Source organism: Gambusia affinis, linkage group LG06 (genome assembly GCF_019740435.1).
Source record: "Gambusia affinis linkage group LG06, SWU_Gaff_1.0, whole genome shotgun sequence".
Lineage (NCBI taxonomy): Eukaryota > Metazoa > Chordata > Actinopteri > Cyprinodontiformes > Poeciliidae > Gambusia > Gambusia affinis.
This window is the reverse complement of record NC_057873.1, coordinates 22,976,997-22,993,536: the sequence shown is the minus strand read 5'-3', so window position 1 is coordinate 22,993,536 and position 16,540 is coordinate 22,976,997. Positions and strand designations below refer to the sequence as shown.

Here is a 16,540-nt window from a genome sequence, read left to right as displayed (position 1 = left end):
GTGTGCGTGTGTGCAAGTGTGGCCCCAGTGGAGTCTGATAACGGGAGGCTATGGGAAGCAGAGACTGAAGCGTTGGATAATGGAAAAGCTTATCTGATCGATGGACCAACAAGGAACACTAAGCATGCAATACACACAACACACACACACACAGAACCCGTTTACCAAACTAGGGCCTTGTGGAAACCGTACTGTTATTGGTAATAATTATGACCCGAGGGCATCCACCTTTCAATGACAAAGATTAAAAGTGTCGGACCCTCAGAGTTCCTTGTGCTAAAACTTTTTATTGCTCTGTCAAAGCTCCACAGTCACTTAGTAATGATTAAAGTTTGTTGGAGGGGGCTGGAGGGAGGGCGAGTGCTTTGGGATGGGTTGCTGAGAGACTCCAAGACGACCCCCCACACCCCCACCAAACCCTGGTGCTGTCTTGTTTCTGATCAAAGGGTTTGAGGGCTAAGCAAACAAAGACGGGTCTAAAATTACATACTCCGAAAACGACTCGAGTTGTGGCACGCAAGCGCACAGAATAGTCGCCTGATTGATGGGGTGCTCCGAGACTGGCGCTGGTGTACAGTATTATCTCAATAATCATAAGATAATGTCTCTCAGTTCCGCGGCCACCCACTGCGCGTCTCGGCGTGTCCTGGTGTGCACGCCATCGAGGTGTGTCAACATAAAGATGGTGGAAACAGCTGACAAAGCCCCAATTATACTGCTGGCTGTTTCTATTCTCTAAATAGATTGTGGATCATCAGCAGAACGCGGTGGAACCGCGATAAATTACTGTATTTTTACACAACCGCCGGCTGTGTTTGTTGTTTTAACACAAGAATATGGAAACTAACCCAGTGTTAAACTGTAATATTCCATGGCCACTAGTAAAACAGACCTTGTCACTATCTATTCAGATGATTTTTGCTCGACTGCATGTGCGTGTGTGTGTGTCCTCGTGTGTGTGCGTCAGCGTGCACCCACCCACTCCGACCCTGAATAAAGCCCCAGTCTTAACCAGCCGTCTCCACTCCTACCCTCAGACTTTCACATAAGGGAGTGAACTGGAAATGCGTGGCTGCCCAGAAAGGAGGAGTCAAGATGGAATCAAGATGGAATCAGGCCAAAATGATGGAGGACGGCAATATTAAGAGCACAATGCAGCACATGCACAGTTCAGTCAACTTTTATTGATCCTCATGAATTCACCATTAAACTGAATATAACCAAATGTGGCACAACAAGGGGAGAGAAAGGCAAGTTTATAGTTCACCAAAAGACCACTGAATTATACAGAGGAACAAAGTGTGAGGAAATAGCAGTCACTGAGTTGTGACTGGATAGAGCTAGGGATTTTGTGGTGACTTTTTTTTTTTGCAGGATGCAATTTAAACACACCCTCGGGCTACAGAACTTCATGAATAGGACAGAAAATCAAGAGCAGAGGAGAGCAAAGCCAAGGAGGAGAGGAAAAGGGGGAAATGAGATAGTGCCGAGGGAGAGAGAGAGAGAGAGAGAGAGAGAAAACAGTTGGTGAAGAGAAGAAGTGACAATGTAGGAAAGACGAGAGAAGAAGAGGAAGAAAAGGGCACTGAAGAATGTCAAACATGGTTTGTCAACAGTGGTTTTTAAGTACTGTAAATGGAACAATGGTGGTTACTTTAACACTAGAATTACCAGAGAAGGGTCATTTGACATTTCTACCATTGGAGCCCAGAGGAGGTCAAAATTCCTGGTAATGCTAGTGTTAAATTTCTAAACGTACTTTAAAAACAAAACTCACCTCTCCTTGGAAGCTCTTCAGCAGAGGGGCAACCTGTTTCCGTAAATCCTAGAAAATAAAATGCAGAGCGATTAGTAAACAATGAAAATCTGCTAACATTTTAGCATTGAAATTAGACATTTTCTGACTGGAATCTGGTGATTTTCAGCTAAATCGGCTCTGATCGGAGACTAAACAAAAATAAATCTGATCTATTGCCAGTCACATTAACGCTACCAGCTCGCACTGAGAACCCTGTGTGGAAGTGGTTAGTGCGGGCAGCATTTAAAGTTCACTGCGTCTTCAAAAGGGAAGAATATCAAAAGGTGAAAGACACTGCAAAGAGGAAACCAGCTTTATCCTACAAAGACACGTCAACTGCTTTCTTCATGTATCCACAGTGGGTTGGATGTCAACAGATAACAGGAAGCTAAAGACATTTCAGCAAAACTGTTCCACTTGATTATTTTCAGAGTCTAACTGGGACATGCTGTAATAGGACAGGTTGACAAACTTTTGGAAATGTCACAGGTAGTTAGGTCTACTTAATGAGGAATGCACTAAAACTACTGTATTTATGCTAACCATACTAATCTCATTAATATTGGCTGTACAGAGTTTGAAATGTTCGCTCTTTTTTTCATGATCGTTTGTGAAAATGAGGGAAAATGTGTTCAAAATCAGAACTGTGTAACGACAACAGTTTCTTCACGCACACAGTGTGACATCGCCCTGGTCACATTATCAATAAGGATCAAGCACTTAATGTTCTCTATAGCTACAATAAAACATTTTTCTGTTAAATTTAAGATGTTCAGACAGAATATTTTTCAGTGGATCTTGTAGAGAAAAAATATCTGGTGAAATATTTCAAAATGTTCATATCTGCAAATTGATAAATAGTGATTTTTAGCCAGGTTTTATTTATTGATACTTCTACAGGAATTTACTGTATTCGTGGATTTGCGTAGTGGCTGAGGGAGACAGCTCTGTAAAGTCAGCGTTGTAATTCAAACACCTTATAGCCTGTTAAGTTTATTTTTCAATTTCTCTTGAGAATGGAAAACAATAATATCTCATTTTCAAAAAGAAATCTGTTCCCACAGAATCTCTAATTGGTGCCTCTGTTAGTAAGATATCTGTAAATTTAAAAAGGAGGCTGGTATGTACTGAAGAAGCACAAACCAAATCCAACAGAACGCTAAAAAACATCAAATCCTAGATTCAAAGAGGCAGCCATTCTTCTTGCAGCCAATAAATCCACTGTAGTGTGTGAGTGATGAACAGAAAGGGGGGAAAAGGCCCGGTTTTATACCCTGAGGTGCTTCACCGGACTGTGTTTCTCATAAGAACAGGTGCAGCACCACCTGGGCCACCCAGAGGCACCGCTAGTGCGTGTGATTCGGCAGCAAAGATAGAGCAGGCCTACAGTTAATGCAAATTGTTTTAGTGGCACACCAGGGTTACCCCCCCCCACCCCCTTTCTCTTACAACAAACCAAATGCATTTCATCCTTCAGGTCCAGTATGGTATGACTTTCCAGTACGAATCAGCAATTTCATATTAGATAGCCAGTCTTGTATGTATCAGGGGAACATGCAAATCACCATGCTGTTAGCCAAGCCTGCATCCTGACAGACTGAACTGGAGCGTGCGGTAAAAAGCTCAGCAGAATAGGACATTATGTGCAGAAACATTTGATTTGAACAGCGTACGGATGCAAACACAAACACAAACACAAAACCGCCTAATGAAGACGTTAAGTAGGGCAACAGCAGCTGTTTGAAGAGGACAATCTGCACCTTTTCAAAAACCTGCAGCCAAAACGCCAAGTGGGAAGTGTGGGGTAGCAGGCATCCTGAGCTGACCTGTGACCGGCGTCTGGGGCTGGACTAATCTCGAGTCGGTCCAGACAGGCCGTTTGTCTGGGACTTAGGACAGGTCAGGAGTCTGTGACCCCGCTTCATTGTTGCCTCATTAGGGGTCAGATCGGCCGTTTGTCTGGGCCAATTAAAATATTCCCCCGTCGTGGGTAATGACCTGCACCCTCTAACCTCGCCTGTCCAGCCCAGGGTTGCCCCACGCCCAAAACCACCAGCATAAGTGGCTGTTACAAAATTTGCATCAGATTGTGATTATGTCCCTCAACCCCCTCATTTTGGCGTGCATTTGAGATTACCAATACATGGACCCGTTTGGATGACAAAGGTTTCCCTATTTAATTTAGCTTCAAAATATTGGCACACTTAAGTAAATCTTTTATTTTAAAACTCCACTAAAAAGGCATAAAATTATTTTTAGATCAATATCTACAGTTAGTAGGTTGTCATCTCTTCCAAGAAAGTTTATTAGCCCTGCAATAATTGCTTACGACTTGCAAAACCCAATCTTCAAATTCTATTTAGTAAGTCCTCACATGACGGAGTTGGAAGTTATGTTTTTCTTTAGCAAATTACAAGATTCCTAGAAATGTTAAAGCTTCTACTCTCTCCCAGACACAACTGCTCATGTTTTCCAACTAGTTTGCATAAGAGATTGGGCCAAAAAAACCCGCAACTATTTGGGGTATGGTGGGGACGTTAAATATTTCTGTCCAGGTTCGTTGTGCGCTTCTTGTCTAATGCTAATTCAAATAAAGCATTTAAAAAGTACTTTTTGGATTAAAAATTAAGGCCTAAATCTTAAGGGGTATGAGAAAAGCGTCCACAGTCCTAAATGATCAATGGATGAATTTCACTATCAAGTAACTCGTGGTGCTTTACACTAGAGCCACATTTACCCAGATGCACCACAAATGTGCACGCATTCATAAGCCGATTAGGGCTGTGACGATTCATGAATGATTCAAGGTCCTTGATTTTTAAAATTCCTCTAAGCAAATTATTTGCCTCAAGGCTTCATTAAATTATGTCTTACCATTTAGCGTGCTGTGTTAAAGCCGGATGATTATTTGTGTAGCGCAACACTCTCACTTCCGCCAATGAGCTGTTGACGAATGCTAAGGGCTATGGAGGGAGATGGCGAGGGACATAGATATGTCCCTTGCCATCACCAGTAAAGAGAGAAAAAGTGTCAAAGGTGTGATTATGTGGGATTATTTTATACTAAATAGAAAAGATGACACAGCTCGGTGCGCATACTGAATTGAAAACAGAATTATTATTTTTTTCGATAGCAAGTCCTGGATGCCCCGTCCTCAAACAAATCAACAGGAAACATCCACTACATGAAACGAGCTCCTTCATGGTTGCCGAGAGGTGACTTTTTTGCTCACTTTGCAAAACACTAGCTTTAATTTGTGATGGTACAGAATCTGACATGCTATGCATGTCAAGGAAATACATTCTGACTAACATTACATCTACTTGCTGATAAAGAAGAGTAGTGACATGAAAATATTGACTAGAAACAATCAGTATTTTCATTTATTATTTAAAAAAGGAACTGAATGATTTTTTTTTTTACTAGCATTTTCTCTTTCACATAATTCTTTTACTAGCTTAAGTAGCTACTGTAGAACAGGACAATTTATAATACTCAATTACTTAATTAGTTGTCAGAATAATTGACAGATCACTCAATAACTAATATAACCGTTTATAACAGCCCGGTAGGCAATTTTGGGTGAAGTGTCTTGCCCGGGGGCACATCGACATGTGGCAAGAGGAACCTGAAATCATACCCAGAACTTTCAAGCTTACACAGTCACTGTCCCATATCATCCAGCTCCGGTTTGATCAGTCTAATTTGAGATTTTGAGATACTTCGCTGCTTCACAAGACAGATCAGAAATAGTCATTGTACCGGAGAGATCTTGTGCCACAAGATCCAATTTCACTCCCCCCACCCTCGACCTAAATGAGATCGGACCCCCAGGACAAGCATATACAGGTAAGGAGGGTGTAGAGGAAGGGTTCCTGTTCTCAATTCCCGTGCATGTTGTAGACGTTCCCCTGGTTCAACACACATGCATCAAATGATGGGGTTATAACCAGACCTCTGCAAAACTTCATGATAAATTAAGCAATAACTCTGCTAATAACTCAGCTGCGTCGGACAAATCTAAAACATTTAGAAGTTGGAACCCCTGGTGCAGAGAAAAGAAAAATTGGCGTATTTGACGTTTTGTCTGTGATTCAAAAACCAAATCATTCAACTACTTTGACAAAAATCAAAAATATTTTGGCTATATATATACATATACAAATAAATAAATAAAGTATGTGATAAAGAAATGTAAATCAATGTAAAATGGGTTTTATTTTTTGAAATTATAATAGACATAAGTGAAAGGATCATACTGTTTTCTCATTTTCTTACTTGCACCTATCAATCAGCCAGACAGTTTTTGCTTTCCCAGCTCTAATCACACACACTAAATTTGAACTTATTATACGCTTAAGAACTTAAGAGCTCCCACCAATTTCAGACTATAAACAACTCAACAGCATGAACTCTGATGAACCTTTTGATCTTAGTAAAAATATATGCTTCGATGCACAGATGGAGAATTCCTTCATTTTCTAATACATGCAGCACACGTTCTTCAAATATGCACCTCGAAAAAAAGATGGAAAAAATAGTTTTTTTCTTTTCATTTTTCAAACTTGTGCTTTTGTAATTTTCAACTTTATGGGAGGACCTGCATGGGGGAAAAAAAAAATAAAACAAATGCATTCACCTAACCCAGCATACAGCAGCCATGTACCTCTGATGGACAGTGAAGCTCTGAACCCCTCCGGTCCACTCTGGAGCCCCTCTTCCCCAGCCCCCACCACTTCTAAAGATTTATGACCAAATAACATAACAATGCACACAGACACCATGGTCAATCTGCGAGTGTGTGAGTGTGTGTGTGTATTTTGGAAGGGGAGTGAGGGGCCCAGGCAGCAGGAGATGGATGGCTGGTGTGTAAGCTGCCGGCAGACAGCAGACAGGCCAGCCTGAGGAATCCTCCAGGGAGTATGGAACTCCCATTCCCTGTCTGTCTGCCCTACAGCTAAACACAAACGTGTGTGCGTATGTGTGTGTGTGTGTGTGTGTGTGTGTGTGTGTGTGCGTGCGTACGTGTGTGTGTTCTTTTACTACCACTGCCTCTGGCCAGCAATCTTTGGGGCATTTTCCAATCACCCCAAAAAGGAAAAAAAAAAAAAAACACTAGCAGCCCAGCCTTAACTGAAAGGAAATTAAAAAAAAAAAAAAAAAAAAAAAAAAGCAACAGATAAATAATTCAGTCAAATTAGGAAGCACAGTGAGATGTAGTCTTTAGGAGGGGGGGCAGAAATCTGTGTGTCAGTTCTAATGAATTATAAAAACTTTGTTTTCACGCTGCATTTCTTTGCACTACTTTCCAAACGCTAGAAACGCCGCTGTGTGATCGTGCACACGTGTGTGTGTGTGCGTTTGTGTTATTATGCAGACCATGAGTGCAGTTCACACCGAGTACAGCTCGGCAGACCAGACACAGTCAACGTGGGCCGGTCTCCTGGTTGCTGAATAATGGATCAGAGACGGACTCCCGCTCCGCTTAATGCAGTCTTGATCTGATGTGACTGTGATCTCCGTTGACTGGTGTGGACCACAGAGAGCTGACAGCCCCCTCTATGGGCTGGTCAACCACACACAGAGCCGTGCAGATGGAAGAAAAAAGAAAAAAGAAAAAAAGAAAGACTTCACAAACCCAAAGATTTTTAATCAAGCGCAGGCCATCACATGTTATAAACCAGCCTGGTTTGGTAGGCAGCTCTGACGCTTTGGTACTTGCAGAGTTTTAGTGCCGATTCCTATTGAGTCCGTTAGAGCTCTGTAATGAATCCCGTCGGTCGTCTGGCCTGGCTCGGATTCCTCCTCCACATACCAGGGAGATGCCAGGGGCCACACAGACGCCAGAGGAGCCTTCCTAAATCACAGCCTTGTTACACTGATGAATGTGTGAGTTCTGTTCTGTGATCGAGGCTATCTGCCCATGTGCTCCTTTGTGTGCTCTGTAGGGCTGCAGCTAACTGATCGGTTCAGTAATCAATTAATTGACTGCTCTGACGATTAATTGTCTTTTTGAGGGTTTTTTTGTTTTCTTTGTTTAAAAAAAAGGTACATCCTACAGATTTTTTCCTAACCACAAAAGTTTTTAATACAACCCCTTTTATAAATAAGAAAATTAGGGATGCACGATATTATCGTCATGGTATCGTATTGGCCGATATTAGCTGTAAAAATTTATATCAAACTTAGGCCACTCCGTCAAAATAACTCGCCGATATAAAAGTCGTTTTTATATGACAAACCAGTGACAATGATGCCTGCAGCACAGCACGACGTCAAATTTGCACTGTTTGAGTGTTGTCATTGTCTTAGAGAGAGAAACATAATGCAAGTTAAAAGTGTTACATCATTTCAGCCTCCATTTTAGCATTTGCATTTTGTAGCATACTAGACTGACAAAAGATAACGCAGTCTTTTAATTCCACAGTAGAGAAAGCCATATAGTTTCACTAAGTAGGAATAGTAAAAAAAAAATATTTGTATTGGTATATCGGCATATCAAATATCCAATATCGTGCATCCCTAAAGAAAATGAACATTTTATTGCCTAATATGCACTAACATGGCATTCCTTTAATAAATCTAAACTGGGTGAAGCTGAAACTATGAGGCCACTTGAGGAGTTTTGGCCAAAGCCTATTTACAGAAAAGTTGTCGTTTTTTTTATCTTAAATGCAAAATATACACATTTGGTTTATTTATTGCTCAGAATGTTTTTATTTTAACCAAATTGCCATTATTTTTTCGTCTGTATACTCCATCTAACGATTACTCGACTACTAAGTTAGCTGATTATTTCAATAGCCGATTAATCACGATTATTTGTTTCTGCCTTAGTGCCTCCTGTGTGCTGCTGGTTATTTTAGAGGTGAATGTGGAGTGCAGCTACAGTTCCTCTCCACCAGGACAGGCTACACGCTGGAGTCAATCGTCACAATCCTCATCCTGTGGTAACTATAATAGACCTGCTGTCAACTCCGCCGAGAGCTGACGATTTTCTATCCACTGTCTACACCATTCATCCATTATTCATGCCACCATCAATAATTCACCATGGTGACATTACCAATAATAACACAACAATACTTTGTTTTCACTGCGAGGTTTAAAATGTGTTGCCTTGGTAACAGAGATGAAACAAATATTCCCAGGAGGAGCGATGGGAACATAGGAACAGGACAGAATTCCCTCCTGATCCCACTTAGTAGTGTTGTCACACTCTTTTTCTCTCTTACCCCTCCTGCTTCTCTTGTCTTTCTTTCTCTTTCTCTCTCACACACACACTCAGGGACCACACTTTCCGCTCACATAAAAAACTAGGTCAGATAATACAAACTCCTGAGGGGGTTTCTGTTTTGTCTCTTTAGGATTTCAGGGAAACTAATGGAGGGACTATTTTTGGGAGACGAGCCCGCATCTCTCTGCTCCGACTTCTCCTCCCCCTTTGCTTTTTTCAGTAAATAATCACAGCGGCGTTTATGAACAAAGCAGATGCTGAGAGACACTTGGGCAAACTCTCAAGGTGCGTTTCCACCATGCGGCCCGGAACGGGGTTTTTTTTCCCCGTACACCAGAACATCCCCTTTTACCCAGGCTGCTTCTTGTGTGGGGTCCAAAAAACGGGCTGTTAATGTAAATTGCATCTGTCGATGCTGAAAGGGGGTCGCTCCTATTTCGGGAGTGCGGACCAACATCTTGTTCGGCCTTGGTGTGTGAAAGACGCACAGGCTCCCGTTGTGGAAATAATAACGTAAACTTCAGGAAGAAAACTTCAACCAGTGATTCTGTCAAATGGATTAAACTTTACAACTTCTTGTAAAGTAATTCCAAATCTCTTGGAAAAAGGCGCAACTAAGAAACAAAGCAATATTGCCAGTACAGATTTATGCAAAGCTTTCGCTTTTGGAGCAAAGATTTTTTGTTTATTAATTTTTTTTTAAAGCGAGCTATAATCAGCATTTAAACCCAAGGTTTTACAGCCATGAATCATAATTTTACTGTGATTACGTTCTAAAACATGTATAAAGTCATTTTACAGCTTACATCTCTACAACTAGCTCTGATAAGACAGTTTACTCTGCTTCTACACATGTTTCTGAATACTTCCACAAAGGATAGCTCATTTCATTAATGTATTTAAACGTAGACAATGAAGCGTCACATTTAATAACCAGGTTTGAGTCTAGTGAATGCAAACAAAAAGTACTAAACACTTGCAGTGTAAACAAAAATTAACAGGTGATGTGAACTCTGAGGGGATTTACACTGGGTAACGAAAACGCTAGAAAGTATTCGCAATGTGAAGGCTTGTTATAACTGTGGGACTCTTTCCAGTAACCATAGTTTGATGGCGCCATACTAGCCCACCATTGTTTTCAATGAATTTACCAGGGTAAATGGCGGAAAGAAGTATATTTTTATATACCACAAACTTTTAGATTGAGCTTTGTGGATGTAGAGTGCTAAGCTTTTCAATTTTCTTTTTATTTCTTGCGTGTCGTGTCACTTTACAGCTCATATTTTGTGTCAACTTCAACTGTCATATTTGCAGGTACAACAAAAGTTACTCTTTCAGTCGAAACAAAATTTTAGGGCCTTGTTTCTTCTCACTTTAAGAGCGAGAAAACTGGAAGCACAGTTCGGTGAAATTGCTTTAAAATATTAGTTACACCTTTCTGTAAATTTTCAAGCGAAGTCGCATGCGTCATAAAGCGTAATCGTTTCGTTCGCGACAGCTGCATTCCTGAAAAACAACTCAATTTACCAACGTCACTCTCCAACAAGGCTGTGGCAGAACGCACTCAACCTAATAAATCAATTAATCACACAATAAACAAAAATGAGCTTGATAATTAGAAATGTCCTAGCTAGCAGCTTTACCCGTCTTACATGTCTGAGCCTACTGATTAATATATTTCTTGAAGGGCAATTTTTGTTTGGAGAGACTTCATAATCAATTATATCTACGGCTTCGGTTGCGTTTGTTTTATATTTCAGTTTTATTTAGCAATGTTGGTTGTTTTGGGGTTTTTTTATTTTGGAATATTTAAAGTGTATTCTAGGTCTAGAGCGTTCTCTAGAAATTAAAAGTTTATTGATCTGCGAGAGGGCATACTTGTAATGATAATGCCATATACATTACATGAAAATAGTCTAAAAAAAAACCAACATTGAATATCACAATCATTTATGGGGTAATTTATCATCCAGCAAAGTTTGTAATCATGGCAGTCCGTAATAGGAATGACCCGGTTTTTGACTTTTCAGACAATGTAAATTAAAAAGTTTCAGGAGAATGAGTTGCCAGCGAGAAAATATTCTTACTTTGGGAAATGTTTTGTGCCTAACTACAATAAAACTCCCCCGATGGTTCTGGGAATATCCAAAAGGTGGTACCTCTCTAACGCGTCGGTTTTCTAAAGTAAACTTTTCCCCAGATTTGTCCAAACGTATTTTCCTTAATCCCACATTTCTGTATCAAAACAATCTTCTTGTTAGTTTGATGTAATAATCTAGTCTTAGACGTCATGTATGACTTACTTGTCTCAACAAACTTTCCAACAATATACTAATTTATCAAGTATGGCTGTATAAAAAATTTGTGCAAGTTCAGCTGTCTCACCTCTGGTGTCGTCTTCTTGAACTCGCGGCTCAGGTCGATGAGTTTCTTCCTTGACTGCTCGCTCTCATCCTGTCTGTTGGCAAGCTGTGTGGCGGTGGCATCTAGTTCTTTCTGAAACCCAAAAACACAAATTTGTATTTATTACTCTTGCTTGTTTTGCGCATGGCATCATTAATGTTAAAACAAAATCATTAAAACAGACACCACAAACATACACAAGCCCCTTAAACAGCAGCACAATCATCTAACGAGCTGAAGACCACCCAGAGGACAACACCGCAACACCTTTCTCCACCCAAAAATAATAATAAAAAAAAAAAACAAACAAACTCTGCTACAGAATCTGCTCTTCCTGGCTGTAACTTCTTAGTCATCCAGCCTGTCAGTTCATAAAATACAATTATGTCGGCCGTGTAAACCTGTGTAGCAAATGGCAGCAAATTCAAGGCAATTCACAGCGATTATTAACTGTGAGCCCAAGACGACTCCTCCGCTCTGAGTAACATAACAACGGCAACAATTATCTAAAACAGCGTCGTCAAGGCTGATCTCAGCCCCGCCTTTAACCACATTTATTTTGCATTGTTATTAATAGCCATTCACGGGCCTTGTTCCAGTCGATGGGTACAATTCTGACATTAACAACACGTTCAAGACTTGTACCGATTGTATCTCTCTTTGCTGACTGTGTGGCAATTGCCGGATTATGTTTCTGTTGGATTCCTGCCCTCTCTCTTTTTTTTCTTCTTTTTTTTTTCTCCCCCTGCAGCCTCTCCACAGATCATCCACTCACTCATTCAACCAGCAGTTCCTCAGTTTAGTCTCCTCAGTTTCCTGCACGGTGCGCCTCGCTCCTTAGTCCCCCTTCCTCCTCCCACCACCACCACTAAAACTCTTCCATCCACCCCCTGTGAGGACGCCCACCCCTGAGAGTGATTAAACGGTGCTGAAGGGCCGTTATGCTAACTAACGCACTAATCATTTAATACACACATTACCACAGGGGCCCTTGTGGCCCAGTCCGCTGACAAGGTCCCAAAACACACTCATGCATACATATCCCATCCCACCCCATCGAAAACACACAATACAATCCTCTAAAGAAATGGCGTGATCAAGTACTAATTAGTAGATTTGCCTTCATCAGCATTACGTTTAATTCCCTGGCCAGCTGCTATTTCTGTTTTATTCACGAAGCAGGATAAGGAAGAATTAAAAAAAAAAAAAAAAAAAAAGCATGCATTTTTTTGACAGTCCACTGCTATAGCCTTGGTACAAAAAAAACAAAAAAAAAACTTGCTTACACGCCATCTTGCTCTTGCTGCCCATGGTGCAGTTGATGTAGCAGGCTGTCTGCCTGTGGCCATGGAGCAGCTGCGCTATGTGTAAGTGAACTCGAGCGTACGCGGGAGCTTGTGCAAAGCATGGCGGAAGGAGGAGCCTAACACGTTCTTTTTTTATCACATGAAATTAATTGTCAGAAAGTGAGTGCTCTACTGCATGGATCGGGATCTGATAAAAAAAAAAAATTTAAATAAAAGATGGACAAGGATGCTGGAAAATATTGATTCGGTTATGTGCCATTTCTCTGTCAATTAGCCTCTAAAAATAGAGGGAAAACTAAAGAATCATTCTAAAGTAAAATAGAATGAAAACAAAAACAGCAACGTTAGCTTTTAGCGTTAGCGCAGCTAGCATGTGGCGGTCCTCGTCAGCACAATGTAGTTGGTCAGTTTAAGAGAATCATACGTTTCTCTGGATGTTGTCGACAGCTTACAGTTTAAAACCTGCAGCAAATTAAGGCGGCAACTTGGGCAAATATAGTTAAAATTGGGATTTTAACCCTATCGCGTATGTCTGAATAACTCATTTTTCCAGTTGCGACAACGTCAAAGATTTTATTTTGATAACCACAATGTCTAAATAATTAGTATTAGTAGTTTGAACCAGAGCTTAATTTAAATGGAATAATCATCCGTCACCCACCTAAATGTAGCCTAGAAATAGAGGTGTAGAGAGTACAGATGTGTCAAATCCTGGCTAGAACTTAATTCTGATCTCACTGCAGAGTCTGATTTTTTTATTATAGAAAAAAAAGTGTACTGCAGATTTTTTTGACAAGTGTAGTGATTTGAATGCAGTAAAAAAAATGGAAAAAAATAAGGAAATAAAAAATAACGCTCAACATATGTATCAAAGCTGGATTCCCCAACCTTTATGTGATATTTTTCTTTATCAAATTTGTGCATTAAAGTAAAAGCTACACTTTGATGTGTTTTTTAGAGCAGAAATGGTGGGAAGTCTTAATTTTGATTAATTTAATGAGCAGAAGTAAAAGAATGATATAGAAAATATAGGGGAATTTACAATCATTTCTGATTTATTGGTGTATCTATATTATAAAGTTCCCCTGAAACCTACAAGAAACGGAGGTCAATGAGACATTTATAGAGTAGGCAAACCTAGAACCTTGCCAGTTTTTTTAATGCAAGTGTAAACAACGTCAATTATTTCCCCATTTAGTAAATTTATTCATACCACGAGCTCACACCATACCACTATGCAGAAGTCCTGATGCATTTCTGCAAAACATAATAAAGGTTAGAGATAAATGCTCTTACGCATAAATCGGGATATTCTTGTGACTCTTTCACTTCCTGCTGTATTCAGGACTAAAATATGCTGAAGATTTTTTAACCATTTATGCTCTGCAGTCCTTGGAATAAAAATAATCGCAGTGAGAATTTCGCCGGTTAACCCTCAAATGCGGAACTGTGCATCGGCCGCGGAACGGCTGATCGATGCATCTAAAAATAAGCCTGGTCCGAAATTAGAGCTCTGCTTCAGAAGGTCATGTGCCAATCCCCAACGCCCTCAATTCACTTTAATCCCATCTCAATGCCCAGCGCATATCCCAACACCAGATCCCCATTTCCAAAGGAATTCTCGGCATTAAGCTAAACACATCACATCACAGAGGCCTGGGTCGGCCCCAGGTGTTGGTTAAAACATTTTTTTTTTTTTTAAGCTAACAAAAAAGTAACCCTTAGACTCAATCGGGTTTTGACTATGCAGAAAACTATTCGCCCACATCAGCGGGCCACGGTAGACTTTACACTTGCTTTATCACTGAAGCATGACTTCCGAAAGTTCACAATCCCTCTTGCCAGACATTATTCTCACACATTAAACCACGTATTAAAACAATTCTAAACAATTTTATGCACTTAAGGCCAGCTAGTGGAAAAGTAGGCTTTGGTGTTTTCTCTGCCCAATGCAGTTTTTGTATTACATGCACTGGGGGAGGAAAAAGGAGAAAAAAAGACAACATCCGCCTAAAAGCCCTGACCGCCGTGATGCAAACAATGTTTTTAATAAGGAAAAACAGACACACACTTTCTGGAATTAGCTTTTTAGTGTCTCCATGTGTACCCAACAAAGTGAGCTTTTACGAGAACCATGTCACTGGCTAATTTTCTTTATTCTTACTGTGTTTGTGTAATAAATTTAAGATGGAGACAAACCTCAATCTTTCTTAAGTTGCTTAAAACAGATATTGATATTGGAACACTGGCATATAAAACACACCCTTTTCCTGAAAGGTTATATTTTCATTTTAGTAATATCTCTCCGCAGAAGGATTTAGGTCTTTAAGACATACATATTAATTTCTAACCTCTTACATCCAACCGTTCTAATACTTTTGCAGCGTGGACTCGGTGGCCAGCCGTTCCAGCTGACTTATCCTTCCTAGCACCCACTTTGGAGCTGATATTACTGCTGAGGCTAAATATAGCAGATAGCTTAATTAACAGATGGCTAAACAGAAAGATGAGGACCTTTCATTTTTATAAACAGTGAACACAGGACAGGCCAAAACGAATTTGTAGCAGCCGGGAAAGTGGTCAACAGGACTAACGTGGTTTTCAGAATACCGAAGATCAGTTTTAGAGAATGGGAGCAGCTCCAGACCCATTGATCTGTAATTAGGTCAAGCTTCAGTTATATGAGGCGTATTAAATGCCTCATATAAGTTGTTTTCTTATTTTCTGCCTTTATTTAAAGTCTAGTCCACAAACGCACTTCTTTAACTTGCACCAGACAGAATTGTTAATGTCAAACAAAATGCTTCAAAGTCATCTGGAATGCCACAAAGATTTTTTTTTTTTTTCCCCCCAACGATTTGATGATAATAATTAAACTTTTCATGTCAAGCAGTCAAACTACTAACCCCAAAAATATTAAGCAGCTTGTAGAATGTGTTTTATATTAGAGAAAAAGCTTTCAGGAAAAACAAGCCTTGTGTACATGAGAGTGAAACTTCGATAATTACTAAGACAAGCCCTTAATATTACCTGAAAGTCACGTGTCTGCTAAATATAAAGTTTTAAAAATGTACAGATTCAAAAGCTTCTGAGACATCCCTCTGTATTGTTCCTATGATTTTAAAGCCTTTTAATAAGATGCTAAAAAAAGCTAATGATGTCATTTGACAAGATCTGATGTTTATTACGCTTTTCACAATTAGTTACTGTATTTCATGTTTATGGTGTAAAGCACTTTGTTGTTGAAATGGGCTTTACAAACAAACTTGATGTTTTCTCCAGCTGCGTGGAGAACAAATAAACAAGCAACACCTCTCTACATCTTTTGCTGCACACTGCTGGGAACCTGGCTGAAAAAAATAAGACTCTCTTTACTGTTTGAAAAAGTGCTCCCTAAAAAACACCTGCATTTATGGTGTGGAAACTAAAGTGCACTGGACTAGAAATCCATCCTCAACGGTCCGGGGTTCAGGAAATCAAATGTGCAGGTGTTGAAGGACTCCACATTTCTCGTGTTCTAGTTTTTTATATTTTCTGGAATTTTACAAGTCAACCCATCAATCCTTTTAAAAAAAGGTATCACTGGTTTAAAATAAAAGGTGCAGTTGGCAAGACTACAAGCATCAAACTCGCACCAGAACAGACCGCCTGGCTAATTAACCAGCTATAACCATCTTCTTGTGAGCAGAAGGGAATACTTTCTACACAACGTCTTCAACCACTTTTATATTGTTGTTTTAAAGCTTTGCTTTATTACCACAAAAATGTGGTTTTTTTTTCAGTCGAGGCACGATC

The 16,540-nt window shown here is 40.0% G+C and overlaps 1 protein-coding gene across 4 annotated transcripts in view; it reads right to left on the bottom strand.

Annotated features, from left to right (window-relative positions):
* cux1b (cut-like homeobox 1b) overlaps positions 1–16,540 on the bottom strand; it is a 91,439-nt gene that overhangs the window by 56,444 nt on the left and 18,455 nt on the right. For 3 of the 4 annotated variants that reach the window (XM_044120431.1, XM_044120428.1, XM_044120430.1), the window contains exons 2-3: positions 11,421–11,531; positions 1,778–1,825 (exon numbers count right to left, since the gene is read on the bottom strand). In XM_044120431.1, coding sequence (XP_043976366.1) covers positions 1,778–1,825; positions 11,421–11,531 — 159 coding nt within the window. Of the gene's footprint in view, positions 1–1,777; positions 1,826–11,420; positions 11,532–12,724; positions 12,956–16,540 lie in introns of those variants that run through there. The other variant, XM_044120429.1, reaches the window with a different exon arrangement.